Here is a 19,157-nt window from a genome sequence, read left to right as displayed (position 1 = left end):
GTAAGTTTAAGTATTTTATCAAATGAGAAAATGTCCAGAGAAAATGAGAAATGAGAAAAAGGTAATAGTGCTAGTCTTATTAACCCTATGGCTACACATTAAGTTTAGCCTTAAGAAGCACTTTTCAATGGATAATGTCTGGAGTCTTGGCAGAAAAAAAATGAAAGAGTTGGTACTGCCCAGAGGTTTTAAATATCTAAATATGATTTTGGTTGATTCCTCATCTTCAAGACTTTTGCAGTAATGAGCTTTTGGGTTCCTCTGAGCACTACACAGGGAATTAAGATGAATGAGATAAGTCTTTGGAAGTTAAACTCTTGTTTAAGTCACACTGACAAATGCTGGACATCTTAATGACATCTCGACTGCATTCACAACCTACATTGATTCAGAAACGCACAAATCACACCACAGGATTTGTTTTGCTTGAACATGGCACTTCTTGCATGATTACACACAGTTTGCATCATATGAAGCGTCTAGTAGTGGATGATTACAGACAGAGGTGACTCACATGGGGCGTAAAACATCATGAGGATGGGCCGCTCCTCTCTTTTCAGCAGCTTACGGAAGTCCTGCAAAGCAAACAGCATAAATTGAGTTTGTCAAACACTCTGGGATGAGTGGCTATAAACTTTAGAAGAATTTTAGGTGATCTCAGTAAAACCAACAAACAAGGGCAGAGATTTTCTGGCCACTTTCGTTATCATGATATATTGCTTCATTACTTCATCACAAACCAGCACAGTGCTAGTAATCAACTCTCTAAACCACAGAAACAAAAAGAAATGTTAGAAATTAATGAGCTCTTCAAAGATGTTTCAAAGCCTTTATTATTAAAAGTGTAGCTGTTGCTTTCTGTTTTGAAAAGAGGCTATTGCTGAACATATTCTTGACACAATTTAAGTACACAATTTATTTCAATGTCAGCCATTCATAGTTTGACTTTGCTGGAAAAAAATGCTGTTTATCACTACTGTGATACAGATGTCATGAAAATGTTTTCTTTTTCACATACCCAAATGGTCTAAGAATTTAAGGCTAGGGCATTTAAGACCACATTTGTTTCTGGACACCCAGGCCAGCTGCCAGATTTAGCCTCTAGAGACAGAAGAATAGACAGGTTCTTCTATTGAAGATTGTTGAGCTACAAGGCTTTTGTTCTGTGTGAAGTTCCCACACCTGATAAATACTCAGCAGAAAACCGATCTTCACTGCAGTGAGCTTTAGAGAGCGATACTTACCTTCTCTGACTCGATGTGAACAACATCTTTAGCCTCAGGGTTCTCTTCCCACAGGGGGGCACCTGCAGGGTCTTTCAGGAATGCCACCATGGACTAAAAGAGGTGAGAGAATAGATAGAAACTTTGAAAAGAGACCATTAGAGAATCATCTTTCACTGTCAAAAAATAGTCAACCTCACTGTATGCATTTCATTTTAATAGTGAATCATTGTGAGATCAGAGGTAAGGATCTAACATTTGCATACACTACCATGCAAAAGGTTGGGGTCTGTAATTTTCTTTTTAAATTTTAATGAAGTCTCTTATACTTATACAGTACAGTAAATACAGCAAGACATATATATTGTTAAAGATTATCAAAAAATATGCTACAGTCTTTAGTGTCACATGATCCTTTAGAAATTATTCTAATATGCTGATTTGGTGCTCAAGATTATATTATTATAATCAATGTTAAAAACAGTTTTGCTGATTAATATTTTTGTGGAAACTGTGATACATTTTTCAGCATTCTTTGATGAATGGAAAGTCATTCAAAAGAACAGCATTTATTTGAATACGATTTATAATAGTTTTTACTGTAACTTTTGATCAGTTTAAATAATCCTGAATAAAAGTATTACTTTCTTTAAAATAAAAAAATCTTACTGACCACAAACCTTCTAACAGTAGTGCAAGTAAACATGCTACTAAAATAATAAAAAAATAACAATGCAAATATTTCTGCAATACAGTCAGTTCTGTATCCAAACTTGTATCCAAAAGTGTGATCTAACTTGAATATAAAAAAGTGCAGAGATTGATCACCAATTAAAACCGGTCCTCTTGTGCAATTACTCTAATTTATCTCCTAATCTATGCATGCAAGACATTAGGATACAAGCATTCCCTTGACATGAAGCGCTCAAAGTATGGCTTTACTGCTGTACCAAGGGAAAATGAAGAGCAATATGTGGTACTTAACAGCAGGTGCATTTAATAAGAGCTCTCCATTCTTTCTACACCAGTGGTGCCAGCGAACATGTCCCATCACTGTCTCATCATCCAGCATAGCTCAGCTCATTCATTTTTAACATATTCACATTACAGCTCTCCTCATTCTAGAGTCATTCATCAATGCCTCGTCACATTCGGTCATAATTGAGCCGAAAGGCATGTGGGGAATGAGATAGGTGAGAGAAACCAACGGGGGACAAGTTTGATTCGTCTACTTATGAACCAATGGCTTCTGGCTCTAGTGCTTGAGGCTGAGTACTGTGAAATAGCAGCAATGGGAAAACTGTGGAAATCGAGCGAGTAAATAACAACAAAGAGTGAATCATCCACTAACAGATGACAGAGTACGCATCCGAAAAGGCACTGACGCTATTTAGTGAAAATGCAGATTGTCAATCCATATGTCTAACAAAGAAATATTGATGAACAGGGTTCTGAAAGAAGCTTAACAAATGCTGTGATTTGTGGGAGAGATTACTTCATCAAAATGCAATTTTCTGAGAAATTACCTTAAATGTGGCTGGTCTGTTATATTCTGTGTGGAAGGTCCCATCCCTAAAAGTAACACAAAACTTAAAGATGAATTGCTGTGCTCATGCTTCTCAGTAATAATAAATTATAAGACCTCCAACTACCACTGTTATAGCACATGAATTTCAGAAAATGAAGACTATTCTTACTTGTAATGCAAGACCTCGACTCCATTGGTTTTCGAGCTGGGGTCTACCTTGACTTTTTTACAGAGTTTGCGTCCTTCTGAATCCCTGTGGAGGGGAACAAACAGAAAAACATATGAATATTCAATCCCTTAACAGAATCACATTCAGTAAATAATGCATATAAAAATGTTATTTATAAAATCAGACAAAGTTCCAGTTGTAATAATTGATTATATTATGATATGTATTAAAAACTATTAGCAGTTACAATAATAAGAGTTACAATACATACATTTCTGTGATTTCTTACAATATTTAACTTTGTTAGCAAACTCTGAAAGACCTATGAATGGTGCACAACCCTGGTAAAAATGCAAGGAAAGCAAAAGTTTAAAGTAGCCTTGTTCGTTCAAGTGTCTGCGAGCACAATCAGTTAACTTCATACTTTTTGTGCAAACTCAGAGGCGAAAGCAAACATTAAGTCATTGTTATGCTCAACAAATATTATAATCACATTATTCTATTATAACACAAGTCCTCAAAGGACATTTGTCATGCAAATTGATGCAGCCAAAAAGTGAAGTAATACAATTAATGTCTCAAGACATTAAATAAATTTCTGTAGAAAGCGATACAAGACCACTCATGGGAAGCAACGATGACCACAGCAATAAGCTAATGTAAGGGCCACTTCTAAGTTTCGGCAAACCCTGTCATTCTTCTCTTTTTGGGACAAGAAAAGGACAAGACATTCAGCTTCTACAGTGTATTATAAATAAACTCTGCTTGCTTTAATTCAGCGCCACAGGTCTCTAGATAAGAAGAGTTAAGTGTTTTTTTCCGTCCCGCTCCGCTTTAGCAATTCCTTGCAGCAGAATAGCATGCTTCAAAACATCCTGCACATTAAATGGATTTTGTACAAGTATGTGGTACTTGTGATAGGCATTGTGCAGATAGGGCACATTCCACAATGCGCTACACTTTGAATCCCAAGTCTCTTTTAAAGCATTTATTCCATGCGTTTTATTGTTTTATTTGCTATGTTATTTTATGTTAAATAATAGTTTATGTAGTGTGAAAAGTAGCTATAACTAAACATCATACACTCTCAGAAATAAAGATGCAAAAGCTGTCACTGGGGCGGTAACTACTATTAAACCCTGGTACTCTTGTTATTGTAAGAAATTTATGGGAAATAAAAATAACTACAAATACACATTTTTTTGAAGGTTAAAAAAATACTTTCACTGGCCAACTGCTGAAAAAACAAATAAAACCTTAGTTTTTAGGGGATTTCTGGCCCTGTTTTGCATCCTATTTATGAGAAAGTGCCACAGAGGGAGTCAAAAATCAGTGCTTTCTGAATTCATTGCACAAAAATGAATGCTCCAGTTCCAGACAAATTCATCTTTGTCATACAGCCAATGAAATAAAATAAAAACAGCAACAAAGCACTCTATCTTCACACTTGCACCTCAACAGATCCTGAGAACAGAGAAGACCCACAATTACCTGGTCCCACTGTCACCGCATATACGCCCACACCCTCCCAAAGAGATCCAGATCTCTCTTTTGTAAAGACTCCCTTTCCCTTGAGCGATAATGAGCATGGAAATGTATTCCATAAGGACAAATAGGAGCAGAGAGGACTCAGCAGCGATCTAAAGCCCCATGCTAATGGAAATTCAAAGAGACGGAATTCAATTATGCTTCTGACAGCATCCGCCCCCAACCGGCTCCATTCCTTAAAGGTAGATGAGACGCCATCATTAGAGTTATGCATTTCCCACATACCACCTTTGTGGGAGGACTGAGAGAGGTGCGGTGGAGATCAGAGCTCAGTCTGTCAGGTGGGAAACTCAATTAGACATGCTGTGTGTCGAACGAGCTGACTCAGGATCACAGATGGCAATGAGCACACATGCATACCTTCATACCCTCCCCAGCCCTATGACCCTGTTCGGGACGCCAAAATAATTGGTCGTCCTTTTCAAGCACCATAAGCTGTTCTAAAGCATGAGAGTCATGGGTCAAATCAATAAGTTTTGCTTGTGGGGGGTTTGAAAGGAATATCCAAGGGTCAAATTGCTGAAAGTTGTTAGTGTGTGAGATTGCTGGCTTCAAACAAGTCGAGTGGACAAATTGGGAAGTTGAAACCAAGTAAAGGTTGAAAAAAGTAGCTGTTTTATTTGAACAAGCTTTCATTAAAAATCCAGATGAATTGTTCAGATTCCAGAATTATTTCATTCCCATTTTCTTCATACCGATCTTACTCTGTCCATGACCTACTTCCTTAACGGTATTCCCCAGTGGACTGCAGTTGGCCATCTCTCAGGTCCCTGTCATCTGTAAAAACATGTGGGCGTATGTCTGCTTTGCTATACCACACTGCTGCCTGTGTGGAGTTACTTTTTTTAAACCCAGCTTTATATAAGTTTTTCACATAGGGGACCCAATGTACCCAAGCCAGTCTCAAGAAGGTGCTTTAAGGATTGGCTAGGCTTTTTTGTCTTTAGGTGCTAACAAGATACAGTTTTCATCGCCTGCAACATCCTACCAATTACCACCTAGCCATTATGAAATGATTCAGAGCTTAGCTTTGATTGCTAATTATTACAAACATCAAAACAACTTTTGTGCTATCTTTTTCTCAAAGCAGAGGCAGACAGAAGATGCTGAGCTGTGACGTGCATGAGCTGAAGAAGGATGTAATGGAACAAGATAATCCAAGGTAATCACCACAGACACTGATGCAGATACAACCTGTGTACATGAGCCATAATTGAAGCTTAGGAGATCATATTACGAAGAATCAAAAGGGTTTTTCACACTGCACTTAACCCTGGGTTAAACCCCACTTTCTTTTTGAAATAGAGTTCAAGGTTCTACATAAACATACTATTTGACCAGAAACTTCATCCCAAGTCCAAAAACACCATCTATAACCCTATTACTGCATTTATTGCATCACACCTTTTAAAGACAGTATTAGAAATGAACCAACACCAAAAAGTTGATCAGGACATCAACTGCCTCAACTTTAATGGCAAAAAAGTAAACTATAAGAGTTAAATCGATTGGTACTCACCCACAATTTACCCAGGCGATGGTACCCTGACCTTTCACAGCCTGAGCCACATCAGACAGCAGCTTTAGATGAGCATCTCCAGACGAAGCTGAGGACACAAAAGACACATTTAGACAACTGTAGAGGAGACATGTTGTAGAAAAGGCAACACCTTTAAATATCACAAGCTTGTATCTATTGTATGCCAGTAGTCTCTAACACTGTGCTCACAGCACCTGGTAGCCCGCATGGAGCCTGCACGTTACCTGCAGAGCTCATGCTATAAATAGCCTCAATTAAAATGCTTAATTTCCCATCATTGCATTCTATAACACATGAAATTACAGAAAATATTGGAACATTTTACATACCATTAAAATATGATTTTTAATAATTTTACAAGGATATTTTTTTTGTTTAGCTAGTACTTCTGATCTGCATTCTCATAAGATACTAAGCGAGCTATTACTAGTTCAAAATATCTGTGTCTAAGAGTGAGAGAAAATCTGTTTTGACTGGTGTTTACATGAAAGCCTTCATTCTGACTGTGCTATTAGTCAGATTAATAACGGATTATTTAACTGCATGTAAACAGATATTCTGAGCTAAAATATCTTCGCAGGGAAACATATGAATACATACAAAAATGGAAAAAAAGTCTACAATTGGCATGTTTTTACAAAAAAAAATATGAATCATTCAAAAGAAATTCAACACTATATTCCATAAGCAGTTCAACATTTCAGGCAAAACATGAGTACATAAGTTTGAGAGGCACTGAAATGTAGTCCTTCGTTTATGTGTTTTTGACCTACACTGTACAAGACGCGAGAACAGTCCGCTATTTAGGTTTGTACATTTGAATGGACTCACTAACTTTAACGTTAGCTAGTTTTAGCCAGAGATACCTTGCTAAAGCACAAGATAACACTAACGTTCTGCTTGAGCATATGAAAATGGTAACTTAATGAGTGTATGACAACCAGAAAATTTACGTTTTTGTCTCCATTTGTATTGGGGTTGAATACTTAGGGACATTTTACAGTTTTGTTTGGATTCAGGAAATAAAATAAATTATATTGCCCATCCTCTCAGGATACCTGGAATCAGTGTTACAAGTACCCCAGGCACATAGTGTTTTTTTTCATTTTTGAAGCATAAACCCCATAAAACCGATGCGAGCTTCGCATCTTCCAATGTTTCTCTATGGCTCTGAAACCTAAAGATGTCTGAGTTCCGCTCCCCGTGCAACTGATACTCGACTGCCATTGGCTAGTCTGCGTTCGAGGGAAGGGGCTTACCGACAGGTCAATTGCACATCCATAATTTTCTTAAAATCAGTGGTGAGGGATTGCAGCAGTCGTCAGACCAAGCGCAATGTTCACAATGTTTACTGGGTGATAAAAACATAGGTAGTAGAGCTAAAAGTATTGATCAAATATAAATGAATAAAATCCAAAAAGGTGAAGTGGATATTATTCTACCAGTAGTACTCGTGTTGATGACGAAAGCATTTTCCAACACACCTCGGTATAAAACAACAGCACACAGTGTGAAAGCACTACGTGTGAAAACACAGTGACAGTTTCACTACACCCCAGATTTACACATTTGTGACAGTCTGGGATCATCTACTACACCAATGAACCCACAATCTGCTTTTCTTCCCATTAATCACATCAGTCAAGGTCAAAAGGACATCGATTTTGTTTTTCAGTTCGAAATCGAAAGAACGAAGTTGAAACCAGTACTGTTTTGTGTGAGAAGTGCCTATGCACCACCTGATCTTGAATGCATTCCTGCAATCTAAAAGGACTATCACAGTTAGCAGGATGCATTTAATGGAAATGCTTCACAGGATGAGCAGCACAAGTCAGCCATCAATCAAACGCACTGTTCGATACAGTCTTATCCAATGACCTCATGTGCTCGAAATGAGTCGTGAATTATGAAACAAATAAATCTTGCACAGCAAGACCTTGAGAGGCTCTTTCCCGTGCTTTGTGGGTGGGAGATTGTTTATGGACCGTTCATCCATACGGTACCCATATATGGCGCATTTCCTGCTGGTTCTGCTAATAACACCCAGGAGTGATACAAACGAATATGCAGTATTAGGGGGTAGTTTTTTTCCACAATAGCTGGGAGAGAGCGATGCATTAGGGTGTTTAGGAGTTTAGAGTATTGAAGTTCTTTATCTACTCTGTATATGGTAATAAGATTTATATTTTCACATCTAATGATTGTAGTAAGTACAGAATACTCCAAGTGTTCTGTACAAAAGGTCAAGTATCCGAAGGCGCCAACATGCTTTTGGCAATGAAAGCAAAGCTGACCTACCTATTGTGGCATGACAGGTCTGATAGCATATAGCAGAATCATACCTTCTCAATTAATTTTCCCTTAGGGCGTGTAACACATACACTTCTAGCAACGCCTTCCGAAATGTGTCAGGGTGCAAATCACAATGAATGTACACACTGCATAACCATAAAGTATCTGCTTCTATTCTTTCAAGTTAAATACCGTCATGGTGGAACGACAGACTGAAGAAAATCTTGCTGAGCAAGTTAAAGTCAGCATGTTTATAACTAACACAGGGCTCAACAGTAAGAAATTCTTGCTGTCCCAGTTGGATCAGTAATTATGATTACTTGTCCAGTCAACATTATCTCTGGCCCCGTTTTATTTTTAGCAATGCACACTACCGTTAAACAGTTTGGGGTCAATACGATTTTTTAAATATATTTTTATTCATTTATTTATTTGATTTTTATAGATGTCTCTTGTGCTGCATTTATTTAAATACAGTAAAACAAAAACAAAAATGTTGCGAAATGTTTTTAATATATTTAATATTTTAATATGAAATTACATTTATTCTTGTGAAATCAAAGCTGAATTTCAGCAGCCATTACTCTGGTCTTCAGTGTCACATGCTCCTTCAGAAACCATTCTAATATGCCGATTTGACACTCAAGAAACATTTCTCATTATTATTATCAATGCTGCTTAGTATACTTGTGGAAGCCATGATACAATTTTTTCCAGGGCTCTTTGATGAATAGACAGTTTTATTAAAGACAAAGGTTTTTCACATTTTTACAACATATTCTTTTGTAATATTATAAATATCTATACTGTCTGTTATATATATATATATATATATGTGTATGTGTGTGTGTATTAATTTGTTCAAAATGTATGAATTTATTCAAAAAAGTATTAATTACCTAAAAAACTGATCCCAAACTTTTAAAATGCATGTATTTATTGTAGTGTATTTATATAAAATTACATAAATTTCAAGTTTTTCCTTCAGAAAAAGCTTTTGAAAGGTAGTGTTGTTTTTTTTTTTGCTAGCGTATTTTCTATAATATTGCTTATGTTTTTTTTTTGTTTTCTTTTTTCTTCTACTTCACAAAATGCTTTCAAGAAAAATTACAGGTCATTTTTTTTAAATTACAGGGCAGTGGACCATCTTTACTATTGCTCCCTGTAGCAACCCGAGTAATAAAACATTCAGTTAAATAGCACAGATTTTTGTACGTAATGTAAAAACCTTTTGACCTTAGGGATCACTAAAACACATTTATTGGCAGTTGCATACTAAGACATCTTGGCCTTTTTTGGCTGCTAAAGCTGTAACATTTTTAATGCATTTGAAAAACAACAGTGGTGACTGACCTGACTTGGTATACAAGACAAGCACATTAGTTCTGGTCCTCAGAAGTTTCTTGAAATCCTTGTGATCATTAACTTTCTCTATGAGCGGAGACACCTTTGCTGCCTGCAGAGCGGATGACACTGCAACCTGAGGAGGTGAGACAAACAGAGATCATCATTTTTCACTGTCAAGGCCAAACACCACGGGCGATTCAAAACATCATCTCCAACTGCACGCTGATATAATTGCGGCATTTGTGCAAAATGACAACAAGATGTCAAACCATGATGGCAGAGGAGAAACGACAACAGCCATTACAAACAAGAGCCAGTATACCATAAAGCAGTTACATCACATCAATATATCCATATATCACTCTTTACCGATTGCAAACAACTGGAAAAGAGTTTAGCGAATTCAGTGTTGGCCACACAATAGGAACCGCACTACAAAAATTCTAAAACAAGACCTTAAAAAATAAAATAAAACTAAATAAATTATAAAAATATTAAATAAAATATAGTTTCTCACAAAAGTGCCCTGAAATAGCTTCTGATATTGTGCTCTGATGTGAGACTAATGTGTTGCCCTGTGGTGGGAGAGCATGCTCTCTCTGCCACACTCTCCATCAGTCTTCCCAGCAGAGGCATGCGATTCCGAGTTCGGATGGAGCTGAGCCGATAAAGCGACAACAGATAAAGGTGCTGTCATCTAAAGAAGAGGAAAATGACAAGATCAGACAGACCATGTCACAAACTGAGACAGTGACCCAGCCTATCAAACATCCTTATCATCTCCCTATGCCACATCCCTGAAGTGAAAAGACACTACCACAATGAGCAGAAATTAATGCTCAACCGCTAGTGGACAAGATAGATCAAATGTTATTACAAAATGACATGTTGAAAGAAAACTCATTTGGTCTGTAGGGATGTTGTTTAATAGCTGATCGAAAGTCTTTGAGAATGTCTATAGAGTTTCCATTTCAACATACCAGATATTGAAGAGAAACTTTTAAAGATAGCAATACACAAGTTTTTTTTTTTTTTGTAGAACCACTCCTTATGATTGTAAATACAATTTTCCCACATGTGACCTAATCAAGCCCATAATCGCACTAATGGTGATGAACTAAAGTGGTATTATCATGAGGAAACCTTGACCTTTTGAGATAAGAGCTTGATGTACATTGAAAACACGATAACTTTCAGAACTCAAAACTTCCTCCTCATGCCAAAAAGAGACTAAGCTGACCAGAAATCTGCATTTATCAACTGCTCCTCTGCATTTCTTCCAAAAGTTTCTTGGCATTAGAAATGAGCAAGTGAATTTCAATTTTTAACACATCCACTGATCATTTCAGTCTGATTTTAACAGTATGTGTGGTGCATAGACTGCTGCACGATGGTGGGTGTATTTTTGTAGGCCAACCCAGAAGTTAGCATCACCCAGTTTCCCCCAGCAAAAAACCAATAGGTTTTTGGATTATTGCAGAAAATAAGCTCTGCTATAAAAAAAAACTTATGATTCTTACACATTTTATTCATCATGACAAATGGAATGAACACAACTTTGAAACCTAAATACAATTGGCAGAATTGAAAAGCTAAATGCAGGCTAAAAATGAACTACACAAATATACACAAACTTAAAAGTTTAAGTTAGTAAGAGTGCGATTATAAACACAGTGAGGCTGGAAAAGCAGACTAGCGAGTTAAACCGTTTGCCATGATGACACTGAATGTCTCTGACAGCCTTTTTTTAAGACAAACTGGGGTATTACTGATATTATGTCACAGAATAAAATGTGAAAATACAATGAGCTTGTTTTAACCACAAACCAGCCATGTTACCAAAAAAAACAAAACCCCAAAAAAACCTTATACTGAACTTCAGGACGATCAATCCGGATGTGCTAACTCATTTCCGAGGTTTTGAACTACACTATTTGGAAATATGTCAACCTGCAGCACTGTTTTAGCACAGTGCTCATTCAATATGGAAAGGTGGCATTTCTTAAAGGTGCATCAATTAAAACTAGGCAATTTCATTTTAAGAACCAAATAATGACTGGAAAACAGAAACAACCGTTTACTAACAGCGTAAAGGGGGAAGTGGTGTGTGGCCAAGTATGGTGACCCATACTCGGAATTTGTGCTCTGTATTTAACCCATCCAAGTGTACACACAGTAGTGAACATACACCTGGAGCAGTGGGCAGCCAATGATGCAGCGCCCGGGAGCAGTTGGGGGTTTGATGCCTTGCTCAAGGGTCTCACCTCAGTCGTGGTATAGAGGGTGGAGAGAGTGTTGGTTATTCACTCCCCCCACCTACAATCCATGCCGGACATGAGACTCGAACCCATGACCTTCGGGTTATAAGTACAACTCTCTATCCATTAGGCCATGACAATCTCCCTCCTCTCCCTAAAAAGTGGCAAAAACCTTATATAACACAATACAAAAACCAGAGCGTAGCTGTACATCTGTTGTGTGTGAGTGCACAAGTCTGTGAAGATTGATCGGCATCATCATTGGAGTGTCACAAGGAAGGGCTGGTGAGAAACACAGGTGCCTTAGCCACTGACAACCTTCATTTTTCTACATGACAAACCAAGGCAAGCATACTCTCCTTCATTAAAAATCACACCGCACATTCTCTACAGAGAGACAAGGGCCAGTGGCCTGACTGAATTTATCACTGCACACTCTGTTGAGCAACACCATTACATCTGGACAAATGTTAAATAAACAAAATGTCTCTGTTAGTCTAGCATTATCATATCCCAGACCTTAGCTGGAAACCTCATGCAGGCAGGGTTCAAAATTAAAGGTAAAGAAGGTAATTTTCTGCACCACTAGTGGCACCAAATGGAATTGTAATATGTTTGAGCAGCCTGATTGTTCCAGACGTAACAACATTAGCTCAATCAATGGTTTGAGTTTGGCCTGGGACTACCTGTTTGTTTAAACAATGGCAGACGCTTGAAACTCGATTTTGAAAGCATTTTTCTCACAATTCCAATTGAAGAACCACTAGTGGTGCAGAAATGAAATACTTAAATACCAAATGACAGTAAAATAGGCTTTGGCATATAAATAAATAAAACTGAGTTCTGAATAAGTAAGACACTCGTAAATGAAACCGCAAATTGTGTGTTTTGACCAACTTCAATTTCTCCAGAACTTATTGTGGCAGCATGTATGAAATATTACTTGAATTAAGCCATCAAAAAGAAAGCATCGTGTCCTCATGCTTTTGTGAGAGAGGGCATTTCATAGGAGACAAAGATTGCAAAAATAATAATAATAATAATTCCATTGTCACACAAAAATATTTATATTAATAGATATTATTGAATAAGCAAGTTATTATAAATAAATAAAATGTATTAATTTAGAAACATTTTATATAATGAATAACAAAATACAGTTTCATGGTGATTATTATAGGTATATGATTAAATATTTATGGACATACATTTCTCAATTCCACTGCCACTGAAAACTAAAAAGTTTATTTTATTAAAAATAAAGAGTGAAGGACCAGAGACAACGTTCTCTTCCTTCTCACATTTAATCAACTCTGTATGAGCAAATGGGGTCCAGCGGAACAGATAACCTGTGCCGCTGGGTGACATCCCAGCGGCCCCAGCACCTTGGGAGCCAGTGAGTGTGTGAAGATGACAGTCAGGGCTAATTAAAGTACTGCAAAGCTGAGGGACCTGAGAAATCACACCTCCTCTGACATCAGCCATGCTGACAGGGGGAGCAGACATGGCGATGCATTATGAAGAAATGTCAGAGCAACTTACTGAAGTATTTGAAAGAACCATCTTTCTTTCATCAAGTTACTCAAGTCCAGCATTAACTTTGAATGGGTTATATCATAAAAGATGAAATTCTTCAATAAGCTAAGCTCAAAATTGTCTCGTTCTGAATTATTGCACCTCCTGATGTCAGGTAGAATACAGTAAAGGTCATTGCACACAGAGTACGAAATTTTTGCACATTAAAAAATAAAAAGGCAATTAGAAGAAAGCAGTATATATTTCTGAACACAAAAATACAAACCAGTAAACTTATAAATCAGTGTCGTTTCTGGCTGGGTGTAGCACCTACAGCTCTGCATTTCCTTAAAAAAGAATCCCTGAATTAGTCTCTGATTGGCACATTTCCACACAAATTGGTTTGTGAACATGTCACAGTTTAATTTCTGCTTAGCAAAGAGCCTGTTATTGAAAAATGGAGCAGTGCAAACTATATTAAACCTGACAGCAAGTGCTCTTCACATAAATAAATGCACAAAAGTGCAGCAAAAATGGCCTGTTGAATTCTAAGGGTCAGAGAGAGGGTAAAGTTAATTAAAAAACAAAATTATTACTTGCTGTAATAAACCTTGACTAACATTATAGTTAGAACTCATGGATAACAATATTAAGTATAACAATATTATAATGACCCTTTTAAAACATATCGAGACAGTATTTGTATTGCAAAAAGGGCACTGTGAATAGTACAGAAAAAGTCTGCACATTGTAAAAATCTGATGGTTTCTCAAATTACCCATCTTTAAAACTAAAATGTACAGTTTCGGCACACAGACAACTGCAGCATTCAACTCCATTCATAGACAAAAGAGTCAGTGTTCTACGTCTAGTCCCATTAGGTTTCCATCCCTATTTGGTGCACCACCTATTCTTCAAACGCTCTGTCCAAACCTGACAGTTGACCAATAGAGCAGGCCCATTACTGTCTGGCAATCATCATGTCCTGTACCTGTTACAAAGACTTTCATTTGGCCTTCCCTTAGCAATGGTGTTCGAAGTGGGCATTATCCTAACAACACCCGTCCTTTCACAAGACGGTGATTGTTATTATCATCCGCTGAACAGCTTTGAGAGACAGGCCTGATCGCGCCCCGTCGATCAATGCGAATTGAACAGAACAGGTTGGAAAAAAAACACATGCTGTGTACCACTATTTCATCTGATAAGCAGCTACGCCTCAGGGGAGTGAAGAGAACATGCAGGGAAGGAATGGGGTGATGGAGGAACATCTTTTTGCATATTCCTAGCTGAATCTCTTTGTTGCTGCATTTGAAGGAGCTCCTTATGGACTCTTCAACTCAACAGGGATGGTCTGCAAATCATTAACTTGGGAATAAACAATTCTTCAACAGACACATATGACACATATTTCAGCAGCATGCAGAAGAATGAAAATCTGAAAATAGAAACATGATTTTCAGTTTCTTTCAAAATTAATCTCTTAACCCAAAAAGTATTCAGAAAATTTACAGAAGAATGTGATTTTTTTTTTCAAATAAAAATCCCAAACTCCAAAGTGCTAAATAATAAAGTAATAAAAACTGACAAGGCTAATAGCAGGTTAAAAGTATATAGTAGTACATTAAACTCAATAAAAACATCTTATCTCCCATGTTTGCATTCGTATCAAGACACCCCCCCCCCCCCCCCACACACACACACACACACATATTATATGTACTGATTTTGTGGGAAAATGTGAAACATTTGCAGATGGCACGGCGTATTGTGTTTACCGACAGTGGTTTCTGGAAGTATTCCTGGGCCCATTTAGTAATGTCAATGACAGAATCATGCCAATGAGTGATGCAGTGTCGTCTGAGGGCCCGAAGACCACGGGCATCCAACAAAGGTCTTCGGCTTTGTCCCTTACGCACAGAGATTTATCCAGTTTCTCTGAATGTTTTGATGATGTTATGCACCGTAGATGATAAGATTTGCAAAGCCTTTGCAATTTGATGTTGAGGAACGTTTTTTTTTACGTATTCCACAACCTTTTTATGCACACTTTCACAGATTGGAAAGCCTACTTCTGAGAGACTGCCTCTCTAAGACATCCTTTTTATAGCTAATCATGTTACAGACCTTATGTCAAATAACTTAATTAGTTGCTAGATGTTCGTCCAGCTTAATCTTTTCAAAATTTCTTGCTTTTTCAGACCTTTGTTTCCCCTGTGCCAACTTTTTGGAGACCTACAGCAGGCATCAAATTTGAAATGAGCTAATTTTGTGGATAAAAGTGTAATATTTCTCACTTTAAACATTTATGTTCTCTTTGTTCTATTGTGAATAAAATATTGGCTCATGTGATTTGAAAGTATTTTAGTTTTCATTTTATTCAAATTTAAAAAAACGTCCCAACACTTCTGGAATTTGATTTGTAAATTTTTTGTTATGTATCTTGTACTGTATCTCTTGTACTGTCTTTTGTAAAGTTTTTACTGTCACTTCTGATCAATTTACAGTGTCCTTTGCATTTGAAAGTATTTATTTTTCTCTCTCTATCTCTCTAAAAAAACAACAACTGCAAACCAACAATAAAATAATCCTTTTGCCTTCTGAAGGCTTTCAACAGCTTTTTGTGATGAACAGACCAAAATGTATCTTATTTACAGATAGTCTATTTACTCTCAAATCTCATGACCAACACATAGCTTCAGAATACCAGAAAAAAGCATCCAAATTAAATTGACTACTTTATGTACTTTAGCTTAAATGGATAGTTCACGGCAGAAAAAAAATAAAAAAATCCATCATTTACTCATCCTCACGTTGTCAAAGGTCCCCAATGACTTCAATAGTATGGGGGGGGGGGGGGGGGATACTATGAAAGTCAATAGGGACCATCAAATGTTTGGTTACCCACATTCTTGAAAATATCTTCTTTTGTGTTCAGCAGAAGAAATAAATTCATACAGGTTTGGAAGAACTTGGAGATGAGCAAAGGTTGACAATTTTCTGAAAACTTACAAATCACTATCTACTTTACTTGCAGGAAAGAAAGACGTTCAGACATTCTACCTAACAAAACCTAGAAATTTAGCAATGACAAAAATCTAATTTTGGGTCAAACTATCCCTTCAACAACCAAAGACCATTACTGTCCATTTTCAATTCTTCCTTTCCAAAGAAAATTAAGAAAACTGCACAAAATGTTTTCAAAGCTCTAGTATAAATTCCTCAGCGATCTAATTATGTCCAGTATGTTGTACTTGACTGTAGTTTATGGATACAAGCGCTCCTGCTATTAATCTTCGCTCAAGGACACCAGCGTTTCAGCAGTGGACCTTGCTGACATGTTTTGCACAGCATGGGAAACACTTAAACAAAAAATGATCCGTCATACATCAATGCAAAAACATCTTGCTTAATCAGCAGTGGAAGCTGTCATCAAGCATGCACTGTGCAACCAGCGTCGCAAATCTGCTTAATAAATAAAATCTCATTTTCACTTTTAGGGTCTCACTGATTCAGCATAAACCGTGTCGTTCCTCAAACACGTGCCGTCTTCCTGCTGAGCCAAACAACACGGGGGCTTCAGCTCTGCATAGCTGACGTAGGTAATTCACAAACTGAAGGAAATGACTCCACAACTGAAACAGTCGATCTATGAGTCAAACGTTCTCACACACTGAGCCGAAATAGTTTACTGTACAGCTAGCCATCTCCATACACAGCATGGACCACAGCATGCATTCTTGCTGGACCAAGCAGTGTGGGATGGGGAAGAGAGCGGGCTGTGGGGTGCCTGTAATCAAGATTAAGAGATTTTATAAATTGTTCTGACAAGCGGGAGGACTGGAGGGAAGGACAGATAGCAGAGAGCGGTTTCTCTTACCCAACCCAACCACCACAAAGTCCCAACAGTTCAGGAGAGTACCTTTGTTTGCGGTGGCAGGCGCAAAACAGGATGTGAGACAGGAAGGCTCCTGTGTAATGAGAGTTGACTGACGTGGCAGAGTGGCTATTAGGCTTCGGTGTTGAGGACATGGCCCACATTGATTCACAAATCAGTTGTGGAACAGGGTTGATGTGGCTTAATTAGCTCCAAACATTACAAGGTAATTTCTGTCATGTTCATCAAGAGGAGAACAAGGAAGACAGAAAAGAAAAACACCCCTGATCAAGGTTAAATTATGTTGCTACTGTAAATATAGACCACACCCTAACTAACTGTAACAAAAAGATAAAATATAATCATAATAGAGAAGTAGGAATAACGGTTGGTTCCAAATGCCTTCATATGTTTTTGATTGTGCATCAATGTGGGAGCCTGTCAAACAGTAGGGTCAAGATAATGGGTCATATTTTGTAAAAATGCAATTTAAAACACAAGTTTGTATTCATGTTGGCATAATTTGAAAAACACTCATATATGTTACCAAATAAAAAAAATACACAAGTGTACATTTTCTTCATTGGATGTAAATAAAACGGTCAAACATCTGATTTTTTGTTTCTAAAATTAAAAACGAATTCTCACAGTCATGGAGGGCCTAAAAGGTATTTTATGTTTTATGATTTTCTTGTCACAGAGAACAAAATGCATGCATTTCCTGCATGTTGGTTACACTACATTGTTAATCAGATGGACAAAACTTTCAAATATTAATAGTACAATAATAATAATATTTTATAACAAAATAACTTCACTACTTATTGTTTTTGAAAAAAAAATGCTGAATATTTTTTCTTGACGAATACTTATATATATTGTAAACGATTTTCAGAAAGTCACACATCACCTAAACTTTAGCAGTTTCAAACTTTAAGCTCTTCAAAAATATCAAAATGACTTTTAATTAAGAAATTGACTACTCGTTCATCACAGAACAGGTGCATGGTGTGCAAGAACTGAATGCATTTTCACGTTTTTCTGAACAACATAGATCCGGACAAAATTAATGAGAAAATCTCATTACATCACTGACCTAAATAAGACCTTTAAAATAATTCAAGAACACCTCTAACATGATATATTCATATCAAAGCAATACGCATAAGTGAAATGCACATTTCATAGCAGATACATATCACCAACATTAGTGGATCTGTTTTGGCATTAGATAGTTGCATGGTGAGCATAAGATGTTCATGCATGTAAAGCACAAAGCTGGATGTGTATAAACACCAAAAACAAGACACGAGAACTAATGAATGAAACGGACTGATCTGATTGTCTCTCTCTTCTGCTGTCAACTTTGAGCTACTGCTGCAAGAGGGACAGAAGATCATTCCCTTTTCCTTTCGCTTTCGTCTTACGTGAGACAGAAAACGTGTCCGATATGCGCATTGAACGTAATTGATTATATCGGTCCATTAGATTCCTAATAAAGACTCACCAATGACAAGAATAAGAACATTTCAGCCAGTCTCCAACGTCTCCCGTATCGGTTCCAAGAAGCCATGATGCCGCTGCCACGTCTGGCTACGCAAGCGCAATCCATTTTCCTCCAAATCCCAGGAGAACGCAGTGCTTCTTAGGAAATGTAGTTTCTTCGGAATTGTAGTTTATTGAGGGAGCTGTAAACGGGTACTTGTGATTTGTTAAAATGTGAATGGCTTTAGCTCATGTAAATTATTTATCAGCCATGCAGAAACGGCGAAATTTCATTCTATCAAATGTTGTTGAACACAGGCTTCAAAACTGAAAGCAATTAGCCTCTTTTGGATTAATGTGAGGTGTTCAGTGAAT

The 19,157-nt window shown here is 37.2% G+C and overlaps 1 protein-coding gene across 1 annotated transcript in view; it reads right to left on the bottom strand.

Moving 5' to 3' along the window:
* LOC306875754 (protein disulfide-isomerase A5-like) overlaps positions 1-18,918 on the bottom strand; it is a 51,679-nt gene extending 32,761 nt beyond the window's left edge. Inside the window, exons 1-7 of the mRNA XM_079426473.1 lie at positions 18,805-18,918; positions 9,654-9,780; positions 5,988-6,075; positions 2,921-3,004; positions 2,750-2,795; positions 1,245-1,337; positions 515-575 (exon numbers count right to left, since the gene is read on the bottom strand). Of these exons, the coding sequence (XP_079282599.1) occupies positions 515-575; positions 1,245-1,337; positions 2,750-2,795; positions 2,921-3,004; positions 5,988-6,075; positions 9,654-9,780; positions 18,805-18,909 (604 nt within the window). The 5' untranslated portion in view covers positions 18,910-18,918. The remainder of the gene's footprint in view (positions 1-514; positions 576-1,244; positions 1,338-2,749; positions 2,796-2,920; positions 3,005-5,987; positions 6,076-9,653; positions 9,781-18,804) is intronic.
* Positions 18,919-19,157: the final 239 nt, after the last annotated feature.

This window comes from Barbus barbus (genome assembly GCF_936440315.1).
Source record: "Barbus barbus genome assembly, chromosome: 10".
Lineage (NCBI taxonomy): Eukaryota > Metazoa > Chordata > Actinopteri > Cypriniformes > Cyprinidae > Barbus > Barbus barbus.
The sequence above is the reverse complement of the archived record's forward strand: the minus strand, read 5'-3'. Positions and strand labels throughout refer to the sequence as shown.